Source organism: Lycium ferocissimum, chromosome 8 (genome assembly GCF_029784015.1).
Source record: "Lycium ferocissimum isolate CSIRO_LF1 chromosome 8, AGI_CSIRO_Lferr_CH_V1, whole genome shotgun sequence".
In the NCBI taxonomy this organism is placed as follows: Eukaryota; Viridiplantae; Streptophyta; class Magnoliopsida; order Solanales; family Solanaceae; genus Lycium; species Lycium ferocissimum.
Genome location: NC_081349.1, coordinates 22,517,382 through 22,536,756, shown reverse-complemented (window position 1 = coordinate 22,536,756; position 19,375 = coordinate 22,517,382). Strand labels below are relative to the sequence as shown.

The window sequence follows — 19,375 nt, the reverse complement described above, 5'->3', positions numbered from 1 at the left end:
CAATATGTTCTGTCAACAGAAGAGAATCAATTAAGAAATATAAACATATTGACTGTCAAACTTCTCACATGCACATATTACATGGAGCAAATATAAATTAAATACATTCGTTTTGATAACTCAATTGGGTGTTCCATTCACGTTAAAACGTTATCATCAAAGTAATTATCCATGTTTCAATCTCATAGAATATAGTATTGATTCAGACGAAGTCAAAGAAAAGTTGTAATTAGCGAAATTCTTATTGAATCTTACAAGCTAAGTATCAACAAAGAGAATGAAGCAAAATAAAGTAAAGAAACATTCAGCAAATGGTACATCCACTATTCTCCAAAATTATTTAGGTAGAATCACCCTTTAATTATAAACTAATATAGTGTCATTGTAAAATTCCCAAATTTCTCATAATTCCTCTTGTTGTTAATAATTCAACAAAAAAAGAAAAAGGAATAATAAATACTCCCTTTATTTTCCTTTACGCGACATTCTTTCTTTCTTAGTATAGTAAAAAAAAAAAGAAGGTATTTCATATATAGAAATCATCTAACTTTAAATTTCTTATTTTAGCGTTCATAACATGTCCTTACGATCAAGTAAATGTCATGTTTAAAATAACAAGTTGCAAATTTCAGTACCTTTGAAATTGATAGTCATTTCTATTTTGAGGCAGTTGATCCGACTTTGATCATTATTTCATAGTCATAATAGTGCCATTTTGACCATTCTATTTCTCAATGTGGTGGGAAAGGTATATAACTTAACGGTGAGTGTCAACTTGACGTGATGCAAGTCATCAGTCTGAGTGTGATTATCCCTAAACGCAGTTTGAGCTTTTCTAGTTGGATTTTCTCTCGTGTTTTCGTTCAATGGAAATAAAGGCTCATGGGATTGACGTGGGGAGACAAAGATGATTATCAGTGGCGGATTCAAGACCTTCACTAAGGGTGTTCGAAAAATAAAAATGTAGTACTTATAATTTGAACTTGGAACCTCAAGGTGAATTTTGAACCCCCTAACCTACTGAGCAAACCTTTAGTCTCGTGTTCAGGAGATTCAAAATCTATTTATGTACATAAAAAAGAAAAAAATACCTTATACATATAGCGTAATTTTTTGTTGAAGGGATTCGGGTAAATACTCTCCCGCCCCCCTAAATCTGTGTCCCTAATGATTATGTTTCTTGAGGAAACTCTTAACGAGTATGAAGAGCGAGAACACAAATTATGCCTCAGAATGAAGTTCGTTTCGATAAACTTCCTGAAGTCGCATTTATAACTTTGTGTCTATCAAATTCAATCTGACCTTTTGTCTTGTTTTCCTCTCTTGAGCCGCGTCTTTCGAAACGCCGCCTACCTTTCAAGCGCGGGAGTTAGCAGACGCGTATACTCTACCTTTCCTGCACTTCGCATGTTACGGATTCTACTGAACTTGTTGTTGTTGTCGTCGTCGTCTATCAAATTCAATCTTATATAAATTAAAAGCAGAGGAAATATATTTTTTGAATTCCAATTTAGTGAAAAAAGATGTAAAAGTTTATTTTTAGCTCTACCAACTCCCAAAGTTCTAACAAAAACCAAGGCAACAAAAGTAGACGAATAAATTCACCTGTGACAATAATGGTAAATGCCTCAGTTTTGTCACCCCCACGCTCTACCTAAGCACGTCATCAACACAGCCCTTCTCTATAGTCCTTATCGTGTTCCCACGCTCTCCAGACGCGCGTAGATACAACAAATCCCCCTTTTAACATATAGTACCGTCTCATATTTTATAAATAAAAATACATTTATCCTATCTCTCTAATAAATTATATTCTAAGGGCTCGTTTGGTATGATGGATAAACAAAAATAGGCCTGGGATAAAAATTAGTGTCGCCTTATCCCATGTTTGGTTGGAAAAAAAAACTCGGGATAATTAATCCCGGGATTATAGTGTTTTTTTATCCCACCTTGAGGGTGGAATAATTAATCTCGGGATAAGTTATCCCGAGATATGTTGTTTCCAATCAAACGAGCCCTAATTAATATGAATTATTTTCAAAAGTAATTAATACTAAGGTTAAAATAGATAAATTTTAGTAATTAATTCTTATTTTAATTTTATAAATGGACAAGTAATTTGATACGGATATATTTAATAACGTGGACAACTAATATGGAACGGAGGGAGCAGTACTCATTTTTATTTTGCTTAGCTAATGGTAGATAAAAAATATTGTTTTTTTTTTCATATCAATTTCGTGAAAGAAAATTTACTAGAAAAAGAGAAACTTTGCTTCCATTTCTGAATCTTCTTTGCTTTGTTTTCCATCTTCTTTTAAACACTCTATATACCCCACCTGTTTCAAACCCTAACCCTAAATCAAGATTCCTATAATTTCAAGATTTTGTCATAATTAGGAAATTAGTGTCAAAAAATTCCCTGATTTACTATTTTGAAAAGGGAATTTCAAGAAAGCTTTCTTGATTTAGTATTTGTCGAAGAGAAGTGTAGAAGATCTCAAAAACCCCATTTTGAGATGAAAAATTTTTTTTTTTTTTTTTTTTTTTTTTTGTGAAAGAACCCATTTTTAGTTAAAGATTCTTTAACTCATTAATACCAAGAAATCATTTTTTTCACAAAAAAATCCAACCCCAGATCAGAATTTTGTAAATATTTATAAAATTCTGAAAGTTTCCCAATTTTTTCCATCCATGTTTCAAGATTAAGATGGGAGCTGAGAAAAAATGGTTATATGCACTTTTTTGTGCAGCATTTGTATCATTACTCATATTTTTATCTTCCATTTCAGGTTTTAGTTCATCATACTATGCATTTTCATCACACAGGAGGTTTGCCACGCCCGTAAATCACGGGCCGGGCCATCCTCCTGCATTTGCATACTATATATCAGGTGGTGGAGGTGATAGTGACAGGATTTTTAGACTGTTGTTAGCTGTGTATCATCCTAGGAATAGGTATTTGTTACACATTGGTGTTGATGGTAGTGATAAAGAAAGGAGGAAACTTGGGATGTTAGTGAAATCTGTGCCAGTAATTCAGGCTTTTGGGAATGTTGATGTGATTGGAAAGCCTGATCCAGTTACTTATATGGGGTCGACTAATATAGCGGCTATGCTAAGGGCGGTATCGATTTTGTTGAAAGTTGATGGTGGATGGGATTGGTTTGTTAATTTAAGTGCCAATGATTATCCTTTAATTACTCAAGATGGTAAGTTTTGCTTTGCTTCAGCTGATTTGCTTATTGTTTTGTTGGTTTTGTTCATAATTGAGACTAATTGATAAAGTAGAATGCCATAATTGCTAAAAAGATTCATGGTTTTGAATTATGGGATTTAGTTTTGCTTAAAGATTCAATTTTTATTTTATTTTCTGTGGATGAGTTAAGTTTTGGATATTAGCTATATATGAGGTAACTGAGGATTGAAATCTTGATTTTTTGGATCTCAATTAGTTGTACTATTGACTAATACTTGTATTGCCTGCTGGATTAGTGTCTCAGTTTAGAAATTTAACTGCCTTTGATTATCCGTTAATTACATAGATCTTAAGTTATTGTTTCTGCTGAATTGGTTTTGTTCATAATTAAGTTTATTTTATTGGATATGATAGCTTCTGAGTGATTAATTGATAAGGTAGAAGCTCATAATTGCTAAAAAGATTCATGGGTTTTGAATTTTGGGAGTTTGATTTGCTTGAAGTTTCAATTTTTTTTCTCCGGATGAGTTAAGTTTTGGCTATGAGCTGTATGTGAGGATCAAAATTTAGATTTTTGGATCTATCTTCGTTGTACTATTGACTAAAACTATCGCCTACTGGATTAGTGTCTAAGTTTAGAAATTTGTCGCCAAGTGTATGTTATGGTATATGATTGGTGAATAAAGTCAGAAAGATATGACTATTATTTTTTGTCCGGGTAATTATGTGGCAGTTCTCAGTCTTGTGATATGTGATAGTTTAATGTTCTTTTATGGAAATAAATAACTAGTCAGATAATTTGATTGCGTTCTATGTTGCCCGGACTCTTCAAAAATGTTGGGGGTGCGTGTCAGATCCTCCAAAAATAGTTCATTTATGGAGGTACCGACATGGGTATGACAACATATTTGTAGAGTCCGAGCAACATAGGTTATGTTTCCCGTGTGTCTGCTTGTAGTTCTACTCCTCTAAAGAGAGATTGATACGTTGAGGTCACTCAATTTAAGATGACACAGTAATTGATTGACCTATAATCTGAATAGCATTTTAAAAGACCAGTTCATTTGCAGCAAGAGTGTCAGGTACCGTTTTGATCAATATGACACGACCATTCCCCCCCCCCCCCCCCCCCCCCCCCCTCTGAAAACAATAATTCTGCTTGAGTTTATTTGATCCAACTGTGTGAACATCTAGCCTCCCAACTTATTTGCTGACTATTATCTTTATATTAGAGCTATCTAAACTATGCTAAAGGGCAATTTGTTCTTTCACTACCTCTTGGCAGAGGCGGATTCATGATTTGAAGTTTATGGGTTCCTATGAACCTGTAAATGAGCTTCTACATCCTCCCCTGCCTCTTGTGGGCACGACAGATGTAAACGTTTATCATGTCCTGCTTATTTGCTAAAATGTGGTAGTAGATTTTTTCCATGTGATGAGAATTTTCTTTTGTTAGTTGTATCAATTTAAATGCGTGGATTGCACTCAATTGTCGAAGCCATGTGCAGAAAAGGAAATTTCCAGATAACTAGTAGATATAGGTTCTTCAAGTAGCTTTAGTTTTAGTATCATAATTCCAGGTCAAAAGACCTGCCAAGTACATAAGACTAGTTGGGTTGGTTCAGGCTATTGTTCTTTTATAGATTGCGAAATTTTGGGAAGAAAATCATAACTTTTGGAAACAAGAATCACGCCCAACAACTTTTCTTGACGAAAATAAGTTTAGCTTTATAGTTATTGCTTAATGAACTGTAAAAGCAAGAAAGGAAAGTTTGCTTGCAATCTACATCATGATGAATTTAGTGGGAAATCTATTGAATGTTTGATAGTTATTTACACGTAATTGTCTTGCCATTAATGATCTCACTATTATAGGAGTAAGAGATTAAGTTATATTATAAGTTTAAGAGTTTATAGAATTATCTAGGAAATGACAAAAATGATCCTTTATCTTTGGCAGTAGGTTCAAAAAAGTCCCTTAGGTATCACCTGGAGCAGTTTTGATCCATTAAGTTTGCCAAAAATGAGCACTTTTGGTCTCCATCAGATATTTCCTTGATGAACGTTGAACCATTGAGGGCACGAGACCTCCACTTCCATGTTTAATCAAAAATTTGGCGTGTTCACAAATGTTGATACTAGGTCCTGCTTGTTTTCATAATAAATACATAATATCTGTGAATTGACTCCCTTGCTCATTTTTCTGTCTGTGACCTGATTTTTACTCTGCTTTCAGATTTATCTCATGTCCTCTCATCTGTTAGTAGAGACCTAAATTTCATCGACCACACCAGCGACCTTGGATGGAAAGAGTAGGCCAAATCTTGTTTTCATTTTCTTCTTTTTGGTTATTAACACATATTTATATGTCCAAAAACTTGAATATTTCTTTTGTCTAATCGAATTTTTTAGGGGTCAACGCGTAAAGCCCATTGTAGTTGATCCAGGGCTTTACCTAGCACGAAATACGCAAATCTTTTATGCCACCGAAAAGCGGCCACTGCCTGAGGCTTTCAAAGTTTTTACTGGTAAGAGTTCTTCACACTGCATTCTGATGGACTTACCGGATTACATATTTTTTCGAAAATTGATGACTGACTGTGGTTCTTAAAATTTCAATATGCAGGCTCTCCTTGGGTTGTCTTGAGCCGACCGTTTCTCGAGTTCTGTGTTTTCGGATGGGACAACCTTCCTAGAACCCTTCTAATGTATTTTACTAATGCAGTGTTGTCACAAGAAGTCTATTTCCATTCTGTTGTTTGCAATTCGCCAGAGTTTAAGAATACGACGGTTAATCGTGACATGAGATATATGGTCTGGGATAACCCCCCTAAGATGGAGCCGCTTTTCCTTAACACTTCGGATTATGATCTGATGGCGCAAAGCGGAGCTGCATTTGCTAGACAGTTTAATAAAGACGAGGCGGTACTTGACATGATTGATCAGAATATCCTTAAGCGCAGCCAGAATAGAGTGACCCCGGGTGCATGGTGCACCGGTCGGAAGAGTTGGAGGATGGATCCTTGTTCCCGATGGGGCGATGTCAACGTGTTGAAACCCGGACCTCAAGTGAAAACATTAGGTGATTCTGTACAAAGACTGCTTCAAGATTTGAGCTCACAATCAAATCAATGCAGATGACGAGCAAAGTACGAGTTGACGACCAGGCTTGCGTACTTTCGGCTTAGATGCATTTTTGGTCCACAATTCTTTTTTGGGAGATATGTTCTTCGTTATGCGCTTCTTCGGTGTTCATTTTGAGATTGCAAGTTGGAAGAAGCATTGACAGGCTCTTTCCGAGTTTTGGATCGGGCTGTGGCCTTCGGACAACTTAAGTAGAGCTACCATATATTGTCTCCCAACAATAAGAGGAATCTCTCCACTGTACCATGCCTATATTTTTTTTTTTTTTCAGTTTAAGTTATTAATGAGTTTTTTCACGTCTAGTACATGTATGCCTTTTAAGTTTTATCATAATTTGACATTGTGTTACATGCAGTTTAATTAGATCCATTATTGAGGTATCTGTGGACCAAGTCACTGGACATTTTCCTTGTTTTAAGCTTTGGTATCTATGCTATATTTAGAAGTCTAGTACAAATGCTATCCAAGTACTACTCTTGAATCCTCGAGCTTTGATGTTGGTTATAAATGATACTGCTGCTGTTGTAGCTCCTTTTCTTGGTCGATATAAGCTCTATACGCGCATCAATAGTGAATAGACATATTGCGAGTTGTATTAGTTTTTACACAATTAAGCTATCAACAATAGATTGGTAGGATTACAAGTATTGTTGTTAGCCATGTGAAATCAACGAACTTGTTTCTCTATGGAAGTGAGCTTCAGAAGTACACCTTTCTTTGTCCGCCTCTCAAAGGTAGTAGACTTACGCGGTACATGTCTTTGGTGAGAGATTGCAGGTATCTCGTGTAATTAGTCGAGGTGTGCACAAACCTATGAATACACGGTTATCGGAAAGTTAGTCACTTGGAGTTTTTCAGCAGGCTTTTGGTTAAGTCTTTGAATTTGAATTGAGTGTTCTATTCATGATCAAGAACATTGTGTTGATATGCTGCTGGAAAGCGGCTATGATCTTTTAACTAACTATAACAATTATGAATTTGATATTAGTCATTACTACGAGCAAAAAAGGTCTGAATATAGTCAAAATCATGCATTTGTATGTTATTTCCTCATTACAACTCTAATTTTGGTTTCCGGGGTTTTGGTCTAATGGTAAGAGCACAACATTCTATGAGATTGATGTATATTGCGGTTTAGCCGCAGACAAAAAATTGCTATTCTAGTGGAGAAGGGTAAAGGAGAGGGTTCAAGATGTATCGAGTTTTAAATCATGCGTCATTGGTGCTTGAGATTTCTCGAGTATAAAAGAGAAAGTCTAACCATTAGATATATATATATATATTTAACCGATTTATGCCTAATAAGTTTCTTATTAGGTGGCAATTCTACTAAGGGCCTGTTTGTCCATAGATACAAAAAAAAATCACTTTTTTTGGTATTTTGGAGTTGGAGTTGGAGTTGGAGTTGTGTTTGGCCATAGTTTTTTAAATTGTAGTTTTTGTTGAAATGTAGTTGTGAAAAAGTGATTTTTTTTTTAAAACAAGTTTTTTTTTTTTTTTTTGTTTGTTTTTGAAATTCCGGAATACAACTTCAAGTTGTATTCGGAATTTTTATGGCCAAACGCTGAAAAGTGAAAAAAATTTCCGGAATAAAGTGAATAATTCTTATGGCCAAACGCCCTCTAAGTTTCATGTAAATCAATTGTTGCAGATTGTATGCACGCAAAAGCATGAACGACAAGTAATATAATAACGATGGCATATAATTGGTTACGGTTTTAAAAAATAATAGAGATGTACACAAATTATTAGTGTGTTATAAAATAAAGCTAAAAGTAACAATTTAAGACAAGAAATGTAAAGGGAGGGACGAGAGCTTTTCTTATACTATTTATATGGTTATATCTAGTAATATAATGGGTTGCCACGAACATAATATTTAACCCGTTTAGAATCATGAATACAGGTTGTGGAGGTGTAGGAGTTAATATCTATATCATGGAGAAAAATAGTGGACATCCGTATTAACTATAGTATTTTACAACACTTATTAAATCAGTTGTATGAATGTCCAATATTCAAATGTAGTTCCAATACTATACTACATGATGTAGTTACCATGACCTCAATAGTTAATTTCATATTCATCACTTTTGATGTTACTCAATGTAAGCCTACGATATTAACAATCATGTTGGACGAAATAAGAAATACTTTCTTTTGCTCTCTATATTTTTTGTTTACTTTCTTGTTTCATATTGTTACTCATATCTTCTTATTTTATAACAGACCGAAAATTATTATGCTGGAAAAAAATCAATCGCTAAGGTCCTATTTTTTTTTTTTTTTTTTTTGTTCTTTGAAAACTTATTCACATTTTATGCTTATACCAAATTAATCAATTTACTTTCTTACCTAAAATTTATCATTTAGTCATGATAAATAAATATGATTTCCTGTAACTACCGGATACAATAATTGCTGCGTCCTCACTATTTTAACAAAAAATCCTTTTATTTATATTTATGCAACACTTTTTATTTTATTATTTAAGGTCTTTAAAAATATTTAAAATTATCTTACTATTAAACTCCTTATATGACTTTCAGAAATTTCAAAAAATTAATTACGTAATTCAATACATTTTCTTGTTTAACCCAACAAGAAAAAAAAATAAAAAAAATCCTCTCATTTGCTCCATCATCTTCCCTAATTTCCACTTTTCCTTCTTTCCCTTTCCCCATTTCCTCAGTTTCTAAAAAAAAAAAACAGTAAATTAGAGAAGTAGCAGAGAAATCATTTTTCACTCAAAGTTCATCCCAAAACATGAATCTCCAACGATCCCTTAGCCGTATTTCTAAAACCCCTAAAACCCTAATCCCTTTACTTCACAATTCCACAAAAAATGGACACCAATTACACAAATTACTCTCCTTTTTCCAAATTTCTACTTGTAGTAATGATTCAGTGAATACCCATTTCAACTCCAATGCTAATCACCAAAACCCATATCACAAAAACCTAGAAATAATCCAAGAAGCAGAAAAAATCTGCAAAATTTTATTAAAAAACAGTGGTGTAAATGTTGGTGATGCTTTAAGTTCTGCTAAAGTAAATGTGAGTCCTTTATTAGTTAATGAAGTTATAAAGAAGCTCAGTAATTCTGGTGTTTTAGCTTTATCTTTCTTTCGTTGGGCCGAAAAACAAAACGGATTTGAGCATTGTGCAGAGAGTTATCATGGTTTAATTGAAGCATTAGGGAAAATCAAACAGTTTAAAATGGTTTGGATTTTAATTGATGAGTTGAAAAACAAAGGGTTATTGTGTAAAGACGCATTTGCCCTTGTATCGCGGAGATTTGCTCGTGCTAGGAAGGTTAAAGAAGCCATCGAGGCGTTTGAGAGAATGGAGAAATATGGGTTGGTTCATGGATTGCAAGATTTTAATAGATTGCTTGATACATTGTGTAAGTCTAGGAATGTTGGGAGTGCTCAAGAGATGTTTGATAAATGGAAGAATAGGAAATTTAAGCCTAATGTTAAGTCGTATACGATATTGTTAGAAGGGTGGGGTCAAGAAAAGAATTTGTTGAGGTTGAACGAAGTTTATCGCGAGATGGAGGGTGATGGTATTGAGCCGGATGTGGTGAGTTATGGGATTATGATCCATGCTCATTGCAAGGTTAAAAAGTATGATGAGGCGATTTTGTTGTGGCGCGAAATGGAGAGGAATAAGATTAAGGTGACGCCTCATGTGTATTGCACGTTGATAAATGGTTTGGGGTCGGAGAAAAGGTTGGCTGAGGCGATTAAGTATTTCGAGCTGTATAAGGGTAGTGGTTTTGAGCTTGAGGTGTTTACGTTTAATGCGATGGTGGGAGCTTATTGTTGGTCTATGCGTATGGATGATGCATATAAGTTAGTTGATGAGATGAGGAGATGTAACATTGGTCCGAATACCCGAACATATGATATCATTCTTCACCATCTTATAAAGGCCAGGAGAACGAATGAAGCTTATTCGGTGTTTCAGAAAATGAGCAATGATCCGGGCTGTGAACCGACTGTGAGTACGTACGAGATAATGGTGAGGATGTTCTGCAACGAGGACCGGATAGATATGGCTCTTAGGGTATGGGATCAGATGAAAGCTAAGGGAGTTCTTCCCGGAATGCATTCGTTTTCCACATTGATTAACAGCTTTTGCCATGAGAATAGATTGGATGATGCCTGCAGATACTTTCAAGAGATGCTTGATATGGGCATGAGACCTCCACTTCCGATGTTTGATAATCTAAAACGCGCACTTCTTGACGAGGGAAAAGAGGATACTGTTAAAGCTTTGTGGAGGAAACTTGAGAAACTAAGAAAAAGTCCTTTAGTTGGATAAAGACAGCTTAAAGATGGAATCATTTTAATGTAGTAGTAGTATTTTTCCCAATTGAACTCGTTGAAATTTGTTGTATCATCCATATGTTTCATTATGCCCATTTCGTTTTTGTCCCCATATTTAAAGCTCTGTGGAGGAAACTTGAGAAACTAAGAGAAAAGTCCATTGGTTGGATAATGTTGGCATAAGATGGATTCATTTTGACAATTGAACTGGTTGAATTTTGTTGTAGCATTAGATGCTTTATTATGTCCATGTTCTTTTTTGTCCCATTTTTATGCTTCTTCCTGAGATGGTCATTAAGGATCCATATTGTCGATCCCCACTTGAGACTTTTTTTTGTACGTTTCTTTGTTAATAGTTATTCTGCACTTTCCTAAGCGCCTCGCCTCTAGTTAGTGCAAAACTCATACTAAGCAATTTTTTTGTCCTCGAAATCTAAAATTCGGCTATTTCCTTCGATTGGGTGGTTTCCGTTGTACTGCAACAAGGAAAAGAGGGAACAGAGATGAAATTAAGGGAACCAGAAATGTATAGCATTGCAGAAAATGAACATTCGCAAGATCAACATTTACATTGAAGATACCTCTCAATTCTATTCAAACTATTTTATACTCCTCAAAGTCAAGAAATCTACAATTCAATCACTTAAAACTCTAAAACCATGAAACAAACTTTCCCCAGAACCACCAACCTCCAGTATCCAAATGGCACAGCAATGTAAATTCCAACATCAATCTAACCTGTATCATCAAGAAATAACCACCATATCAAAATAAATTCACACACACACACAGAGACACACAGAAATGTTGAAAGAACAGAAGAATCAATCAATCAAACACAATACTATAAATGAACTTGGACATAGTAGTCTTTATGATAGACTTAATCCTTAAAAGTTCATTGATAAGACTTAATACTTAAAATTCATTGACTTAAATTATTTTTAATCAGTCCGAACCTTCCGAATAAAATCGCCTTTATAAGGAGCACGTTATCCTCAAAGTGAATCAGAATTAGTTGAATCCCTCAGTAGGTACCAAACACCAAATGGTAAACAAGAAAATCCCATTGTCTATCTCTAAAAATGCCTATTTGTTCCAATTTGTGTCGAGATGGAGTTAGGATTTTCGCTAAAGAAATTCAAAATATAAGGGAATAAACACATGAATGAGGATCCAACATCCACTTTATATACCCAACAAATTATTTTGACCTCATAAATATAACACAATTTTCTTAACCACCAAATATTATATTATACTCCTACAATACCTAGTTAAATACTACTAATATTACATATGTTGGAGAAATATATAATATATGTTGGTGATTAAGATTTAAAAATCAATCAACACACACACACACAGAGAAATCTTCAAAGAACAGAAAAATCAAAATGAATTTAGACATAATATAAGCAAAATTTTGTTGTACCTCAGAATTCACTACGATCAGGTGCAATAGAAACATCGACCGTTCTCTCAGGTTTATCAATATTATTATCATCATCCATTTCATCATCAATTTCATCAGGTAAAGGTATCATACTTTGTAACCCATGCACAACTAACCAATCATTATAATACAAATCCGGATAACTAATCTCAACTCCATTAACAAAACTCACATCATTAACCTTCCTTATCTCCAAATTAAACCCATTAACATAAGTCTTAAACTCATTATTAGTTCCATTTTCCATATCAATTAAATCACTCCAATACAACACACATGGTACCAAATGTCTCAAAAAAATCAACTGATACTCCGGAAAATCACCCGAAAACCCGATAATCGCATCGTCAACCGGAGCGAAAACCGTTAACTTCAACCCGACCCGGTTCGAAAAAAACCCGATTAACTGTAACTCCAAAAAAGATGACATAATCAGATACCCTTTTGACTTTAAATGCAATGACACTTCATAAAACCGAGAAAATGAATCTAACGTGGTACATTGAGAATGATGACCGGGTTTCAAATTCGGGTTTTCGGGTCGGGTGAAATTCTGTTTAAAGAAATCATCAATAGCGAAAATGACGACAAACCCATCATCGTAAATAGGGGGAGTGATGATGTTAACGCTGTTGATTGAGATTTGGTTGGTATTGGATGGCAAAGTGGTAATATAAAGGGAATTAGAGGGTGAAAGTGAAGGGATTTTGGAAGAAAAGGGTAGAGATTGTAAAGAAGACAATGAAAGTGAAATGGGAGTGAAGTGAAGAAGGATATGTGAAAGTGAAGGTTGACCGAAGTTAGAAAAAGAAGTATCGGGTGGTGTGAAGATAGTGAGTGAGTTTGTAGTGGTGCGTGAGAGGATTGTGTCAGTGATAAGTGAGAGTGTTAGTGACATTGAAATGTGGCCTGTGTTTGAGAGTGTTTCGACTGCGTTGAGAAGGGATTGTGGTGGGGGTGGGGGTGGTTGGGTGGTGGTTTGTGAAGTGGAAAATGTGAGAAGTGAAGTGAAGAAAAAAATGATGAAGAAAAATGAAGCCATTATTGTTGTGCTTGTTACAGTGTTTGTTTCGTTCTGTTATTGAGTGTGAGTTTGGGTTTATGTAGGGACTAGGGGTTAACAATTTGGCGGTTATTTGAGGGAATCAGAATTGGTTGTAAGTTTGTGGAATTATACAAGACTTACCCTCAAGTTTTGAAAAGTACAGATTGGTCTATAAGACTTAGAATAAGTGACATACCTGTGTAGGAGTCTTTGTGATAAGACTTATAAGTAGGCGTTTGGCCATAGAAACCAATTTTTTTTTTTTAATTTTTTGGAGTTGGAGTTGTGTTTGGCCATAGTTTTTATAAATAGTATTTTTTTTTTATTGAAATGTACTTGTTTTGGTTGTGAAAAAAGTAAAAAACTTGAAAAATAAGTTTTTCTTGTTTTTATGGCCAAACACTAATTTTTGAAAAAAGTAAAAAAAAATTATGGAAAAAAGTGAATAATTCTTATGGCCAAACGGGTCCCTAGTAGTTAAAAATTCAACACCTTATATCAGTCAATGAAGAGAAATTCAGATTTTTTGAAGAATCCTTTACTCTCTCCATTCCATATTAAGTGATTTCTTAGGCCTTTTATTTTGTTTCAAAATAAGTGACACTTTAGGATTTCAAGAAGAAATTAATCCCGTTCTTCCAAACTTACCCTTATTTATAATCAAGAATCATTAAATAATTTTTCTTTTTCTAAGCATTAATTAGAGGTAAGTTAGTCAAAATACTCATAATTTTCTAAAAGTAAGCAATTTCTTAAAGAATGTGCATGAGCTAAAAGAGTCATTTATTATGAAATGGAGGGACTCCCTCTATCCTAATTTATGTCACTTTTCGTTTTTTGAGTTTCATACAAAGTAAACTTTGATCAAGAATTTAAAATGTACTTTTTTATTGTATTGACATTAACTTTTCGTATAGTTTTTTTATATTTAACTTTTAATTGAAGAATATTAAGTTAATCTAATTCAATTTTTGCTTAAAAATTAGTCAAATGAACTCTTGGGAAGCGAAAAGTGCTACATAAATTGAAACAAACAAAGATGATGATGAATAGGAAAAATGAATTGAAGGAAGCCATTATTGTTCTGCTTTGATGAAGAAGAAGAATGCTTTGTTTCGTTTCTGTTATGGAGTGTGTGGGTTTATGTAGGGGTTTTTCATTTAAGGAAATCACAATTGGTTGCAAGTTTGTAAGATTATACAAGACTTACCCTCTAGTTTTGAGAATTGCAGAATGGTCTATAAGATTAGAATAGGGAAATTTATAAAAATCTTAGCCGCGTAGCCCAATAAATACTACTAATATTATACAACATTATACCTGGGGAAAAACATTATACATTATGTATTAACCTTAGTGTATCAAGGGTGTTTATACACAAATATAAGTTAAACCGGATAAAAAACTCAACGTATGGGCTACATGGAGTTAATATATTCTCCCGGTAAACCTAGAGCGTAATGTTCCCAAAATAAGATGAATACATAATGATACAAAATTAAAAATTCAACGACTTAAACTATTGAATGAAGCGAAAAGTTCATATTATTAAAAAAACCCTTGATAAAGGATGTCATTATTTATTTCAAACACCAATAGTTAATGATTGTCATAATAGTATTGTAGTAATTTTTTATATCATCGGAATATGTAAATTAAAAGGCATAATTTCTATTCACAAAAAGCAAGTCATTCAATATATCAAAAATAACTCAAATTACTTCTTTAACTCCAAAATGCAGTCATATAAATCAAGCTCAATTGAACCAATGATATACAAACACGTGTCCCTCCATATATTTCCCCCTGAAATCTACCCACCTTCACGTATTGCAACATTTGCACACACGCCATTTCAATTTCAGAAATCATAACAGAATTACAGCCATGGCAGCTCTCAACCATTTCTGTCTCTTCATCCTCACCGTTGCTTTTGCTTCATTCCTTTATCTCTCCGCCGTTAACGGCCAGCACTCACCGGAAATGGAATCAGTAATCAACGCAACAAACGCAATGTCCAGCTCAGGCTACATCACTATGTCCGCCATTAATACAAAGCTTCACAAATCTCTCTTCCATTGGACTAAACTCAACCTCACTGGCTTCACTATCTTCGCTCCTATCGAATCCGCTTTTACCTGTAATAATGTCTCCGGTAATTAATACTACTCTACTAATATTTGAGTTGAAAAAATTGTTACAAGTCCGTTAAGCAGTTAAAATTATGATTTCTTCTGTTTTTGATTTTGAACTGTTAGATAAAAAGTATTATTTTGATGGATTGATGAAGGTGTTTTGATTAGTGAATTTTAAATTTTTCTAATATTTCTTTTGTCTCAATTTATATCTTTATTTTTCGCTTTTCGAGATTCAAACTGTGCATAGAGAAGATTTTAACATGTAATTTTTTCACCAAATCGATATGCAAAAAGTTGCGATTTATATTATTTTTCCTAATTTTAAAATACTGAGTGAATCCAATCAAAATTTAATTTTAAAGTTTAGTCAAATTAATTAAAGTATCACATGAATTGAGATGGAGGGAGTAATATATGGGATAATTATGTTCTATGTCTACTGGGAGAAAATATTTACACGCGTTAGCCCATATTTTGAATTTGTTAACCGGTTTAGCCCATATTTGTGTATAAAAATTAAACTAAACTTCACTGGCTTCACCAAATTAACTCAATATTTTATCTGTTTGATGATGTTTCAGGTAAGAGAGAAGCTCCGTCTTTCGAAACTGTTCTTCACTATTCCCCTGTTTATCTCCCTTACCGTACGCTCTGTTTTTTGACGGAAATCCCTACTATTTTTGTTAACAAATATCTCGTCGTTACTAGTGAAATCCTTGATTCTGAGATCTCAATTGGCTTCGTTAAAATCTCTGTACCGCCGATCTATGATGACGGTTATGTCATTATTTACTCTGTTGATCAAGTATTCGACATCAGTTTCACTAAGGATAAAAAAGTAGTGCATAAGAAGAGCTCATCAAATGGAAGTATTACTCGAGATCCAGAACTTTGAGCTAATTTCCATGGAAACTTAATGGTAAATAATGGTACTAGTACTAATATTTGACGCTGAATAATTGTTACAAGTCCTTTAAGCAATTTTGGATTTTGTACTGTTATAAAGTGTGTGATGTTGATGGATTGATGAAGCCTGAAGGTGTTCTGATTAGTGATATTTTGTTTTTATTATTCGTACATCAATTATAGTTTTGTTTGCTCAAATGTATGATCAAATACAAATAAAAACTAAGCTACATTTCAGTTGCAGATTGATTTGTAATACTTAACAAAAGGTGAATTCAAAATAAGCCATGAAAGTTAGTATTTTCTCTTGTTTGTTTTGTTCTGTTATGGAGTGTGTGGGGGTTTATGTAATTTGGCGGTTATTTGAGGGAATCAAAATTCGTTGTAAGTTTGTGGAATTATATAAGACTTACCCTTTAGTATTGAGAATTACAGATTGGTACATAAGTTTAGAATAAAATGGTGAATAGCTTGTGTATTCTTTTTATTTATTTTTATTTTTTATGACAGATGTTGAAAATTAAAAATTCAACTACTTAGATTATTCAATGAAGGGAAATTGAGATTTATCGAATAACCATTTATAAAATATTTCATAATTGCTTCAAAAACCAATAGTTGTGGTCGTTATCATTGCTTCAAGCATCAATAATTATCATCTAGGAGACGAGAGGTGCTTATTTTTAAGAAAAACTGTATGCAATTGTTCATGTCTAATGAGCACATGACTTTTATTTGAAAATAAGCACTTTTAATTTTCTAAAAATTTGATTGATATGCATTGTCTATACAATTACCAAAGGTTATAATGAATGAGAAATATTCTTTTATCTTTAATTAGAGGTTTGAGCTTGAGAATAAAATTGCATTTCTATATAATCTTTGCTTGGTTGCCTATATATTGAAAAAAGTTCTCAAACACTTGTCTGAACTATAGCTAGATGTATATTCTTATTTTAAGTTTAAATTTTCTGCACTTGCAGTTAAATTATTATACCCTCCATCCTAATTTATATAACACTTTTCGCTTTTCGAGAGTCAATTTGACGAAACTTTGAAGCTAAATTGGAGCAGATTAACTTAATATTTTAAGATTAAAATTTAGGGGACAGGACACAAATAGCCGCTAGGCCATAAATAATCCCACGCGCTGGCCCATCTATTCCGAAACTCAAAAATTAGCCCATAAACTATTTCTATCCGCTAGCCAAAATCTGTAGCAACAAAAGATTTAAAAAGTCGCCACTAAAAGCCTAGGCGCTTTAAAAACAAAATAGACTTTTTGTCGCCACTAAAGGGCTGCCACAGAAAAATCAGGCTTTTTAGTGGCAATTAAAAAATTCGCCACTAAAGGTTAAACATCCCAAAACATGTATAATATGTGTATATTTAGTAAGAAGTATCCAAAAAAACTTTGAGGCGATTTTTGCATATAATATTTATCATTTGTGTATAAAAATATGTATCATTACCTATCTCTAATGTATAGAAACTGTATAAAACATGAATCACTAAGGTATGTATCATTTGTGTATATAATGTGTATTATAGAATAGAAATTGTATCATTTTTGTATATAATATGTATCATTTTTGTATAGAAAGTGTATATATAATTCCAACATGTGTATATAAACTGTATCAGTCTTGTATAGAAAGTGTATCATACATATAAAAAATGTATCGTAGAAACCGTATCATTGTGGTATATAATATGTATCACTATTGTATATGTAAAAAAAATAATCATATCATTATTGTATAATATGTGTATAATAAATGTATAATTAACGTATAATTTATGTATAATAAATGTATGATTAATTCCAACATATGTATATAAACTGCATCATTCTTGTACATAAAGTGTATAACTAATTCCAGCATATGTATATAAACTGCATCATTCTTATATATAAAGTGTATAATTAATTCCAGCATATGTATATAAACAAAATGTATCATTCTTCTATATAAAGTGTATATATAATTCCAACATATGTATATAAAATGTATCGTTCTTATATATACTTACTAAATATACACATGTTATACATATTTTGGGATGTTTCTTACTAAATATACACATATTATACATGTTTTGGGATATTTAACCTTTAGTGGCAACTTTTTTAATTGTCACTAAAAAGCCTGATTTTTCTGTAGCAGCCATTTAAAAGTCTTTTTTTTTTTTTTTAAGCGCATTCGTGGCCGGCTTACCAGCATTATTTTGAGCCGACCGGCCATTTTTTGGCTTTAATTTGGGCTGACCGGACTCCTGGTGGGAATAAGCCCAAACAGTGGTCAAATGTGGGATTAGTTTGGCTGAGTGAACACACGGTGTCCTTTTCCCTAAAATTTATAAATTTGAAAAGTACATGAAAAGTACTATAATTTGCAACTTTTCTCATATCAATTTGGTGATAAAATACATCTTAAAATATTAGCCAAAGTTCATACAGTTTAAATTTCGATAAACTAAAAGTGTCACATAAATTTGGACAGAAGGAGTAATTCAACAGAATGATAATATGGAAATAGGTAATGACCTGCTCTAACGAGCTAAATTACGCTGATAGAACTGTAATAATTTCTTACATTATTGATATATTAAAAGCTTAATTTCTACTAAAAGCTAAGTCATGTAAAAAGAAATTGAATAGATTTACTAATTACTAGTAATCGTACAAATAATTTGTTAGATCCAAAATGCAGTCATTCCCATCAAGTTCAATTAACTAGTGATATGCGAACACGTGTCCCTCCATTTTTTCCCGCCTACATACCCCTAACACTTCACGTATTGCACATTTGCACTCTCCATTAAACTAACAAAAGGTAGGCATGGCAACAGCTCTGAAATACTTGTCTCTCTTCATTCTCACCGTTGCTTTTGCATCACTATTCTTCTCTCTCTCAACCGTTCACCGCCAGGATCAGCACTCACCGAAAATGCAATCAGTAATGAACGCAACACAAGCAATGTCCAGCTCAGGCTAAACCATGATGTCCGCCATTACTATGATGCTTCACAATTACCTCCTTGAATGGACTAAACTCAACCTCACTGGCTTCACCATTTTTGCTCCAACTGATTACACTTTCGTCTCTGGTAAGTGCTACTAATATTTGACCTGAAAAACATTGTTACAAC

The 19,375-nt window shown here is 33.4% G+C and overlaps 4 protein-coding genes across 4 annotated transcripts; 3 read left to right on the top strand and 1 right to left on the bottom strand.

Annotated features, from left to right (window-relative positions):
- Window positions 1-2,196: 2,196 nt before the first annotated feature.
- On the top strand, window positions 2,197-6,813 carry LOC132067563 (beta-glucuronosyltransferase GlcAT14B). Its single transcript, XM_059460830.1, has 4 exons — window positions 2,197-3,212; window positions 5,436-5,511; window positions 5,612-5,727; window positions 5,826-6,813. Exons 1-4 carry the CDS (start codon window positions 2,711-2,713, stop codon window positions 6,338-6,340), a joined length of 1,209 nt encoding a protein of 402 aa, XP_059316813.1. The 5' UTR covers window positions 2,197-2,710; the 3' UTR covers window positions 6,341-6,813.
- Window positions 6,814-8,943: 2,130 nt separating this feature from the next.
- Window positions 8,944-10,903, top strand: LOC132067562 (pentatricopeptide repeat-containing protein At1g71060, mitochondrial). Its single transcript, XM_059460829.1, has one exon. It carries the CDS (start codon window positions 9,110-9,112, stop codon window positions 10,670-10,672), a length of 1,563 nt encoding a protein of 520 aa, XP_059316812.1. The 5' UTR covers window positions 8,944-9,109; the 3' UTR covers window positions 10,673-10,903.
- A 289-nt stretch (window positions 10,904-11,192) lies between these two features.
- LOC132066139 (putative fasciclin-like arabinogalactan protein 20) lies at window positions 11,193-13,175 on the bottom strand. The gene is made up of 2 exons (XM_059459515.1): window positions 12,113-13,175; window positions 11,193-11,415 (listed from the first exon to the last, which is right to left on the bottom strand). The coding sequence occupies exon 1, from the start codon at window positions 13,173-13,175 to the stop codon at window positions 12,114-12,116; it is 1,062 nt and encodes a 353-aa protein (XP_059315498.1). The 3' UTR covers window positions 11,193-11,415; window position 12,113.
- A 1,890-nt stretch (window positions 13,176-15,065) lies between these two features.
- LOC132066138 (putative fasciclin-like arabinogalactan protein 20) lies at window positions 15,066-16,211 on the top strand. The gene is made up of 2 exons (XM_059459513.1): window positions 15,066-15,333; window positions 15,898-16,211. Exons 1-2 carry the CDS (start codon window positions 15,066-15,068, stop codon window positions 16,209-16,211), a joined length of 582 nt encoding a protein of 193 aa, XP_059315496.1.
- Window positions 16,212-19,375: the final 3,164 nt, after the last annotated feature.

Excerpts from the sequence above, each read along its gene's own strand:
- LOC132067563 (XM_059460830.1), top strand. The coding sequence starts at position 2,711 with ATGGGAGCTGAGAAAAAATGGTTATATGCACTTTTTTGTGCAGCATTT. Across the intron at positions 5,512-5,611 it reads AGCGACCTTGGATGGAAAGA|GGGTCAACGCGTAAAGCCCA; the intron begins GTAGGCCAAATC and ends CGAATTTTTTAG. Across the intron at positions 5,728-5,825 it reads GGCTTTCAAAGTTTTTACTG|GCTCTCCTTGGGTTGTCTTG; the intron begins GTAAGAGTTCTT and ends TTCAATATGCAG.
- LOC132067562 (XM_059460829.1), top strand. The coding sequence starts at position 9,110 with ATGAATCTCCAACGATCCCTTAGCCGTATTTCTAAAACCCCTAAAACC.
- LOC132066139 (XM_059459515.1), bottom strand. The coding sequence starts at position 13,175 with ATGGCTTCATTTTTCTTCATCATTTTTTTCTTCACTTCACTTCTCACA.
- LOC132066138 (XM_059459513.1), top strand. The coding sequence starts at position 15,066 with ATGGCAGCTCTCAACCATTTCTGTCTCTTCATCCTCACCGTTGCTTTT. Across the intron at positions 15,334-15,897 it reads TACCTGTAATAATGTCTCCG|GTAAGAGAGAAGCTCCGTCT; the intron begins GTAATTAATACT and ends ATGATGTTTCAG.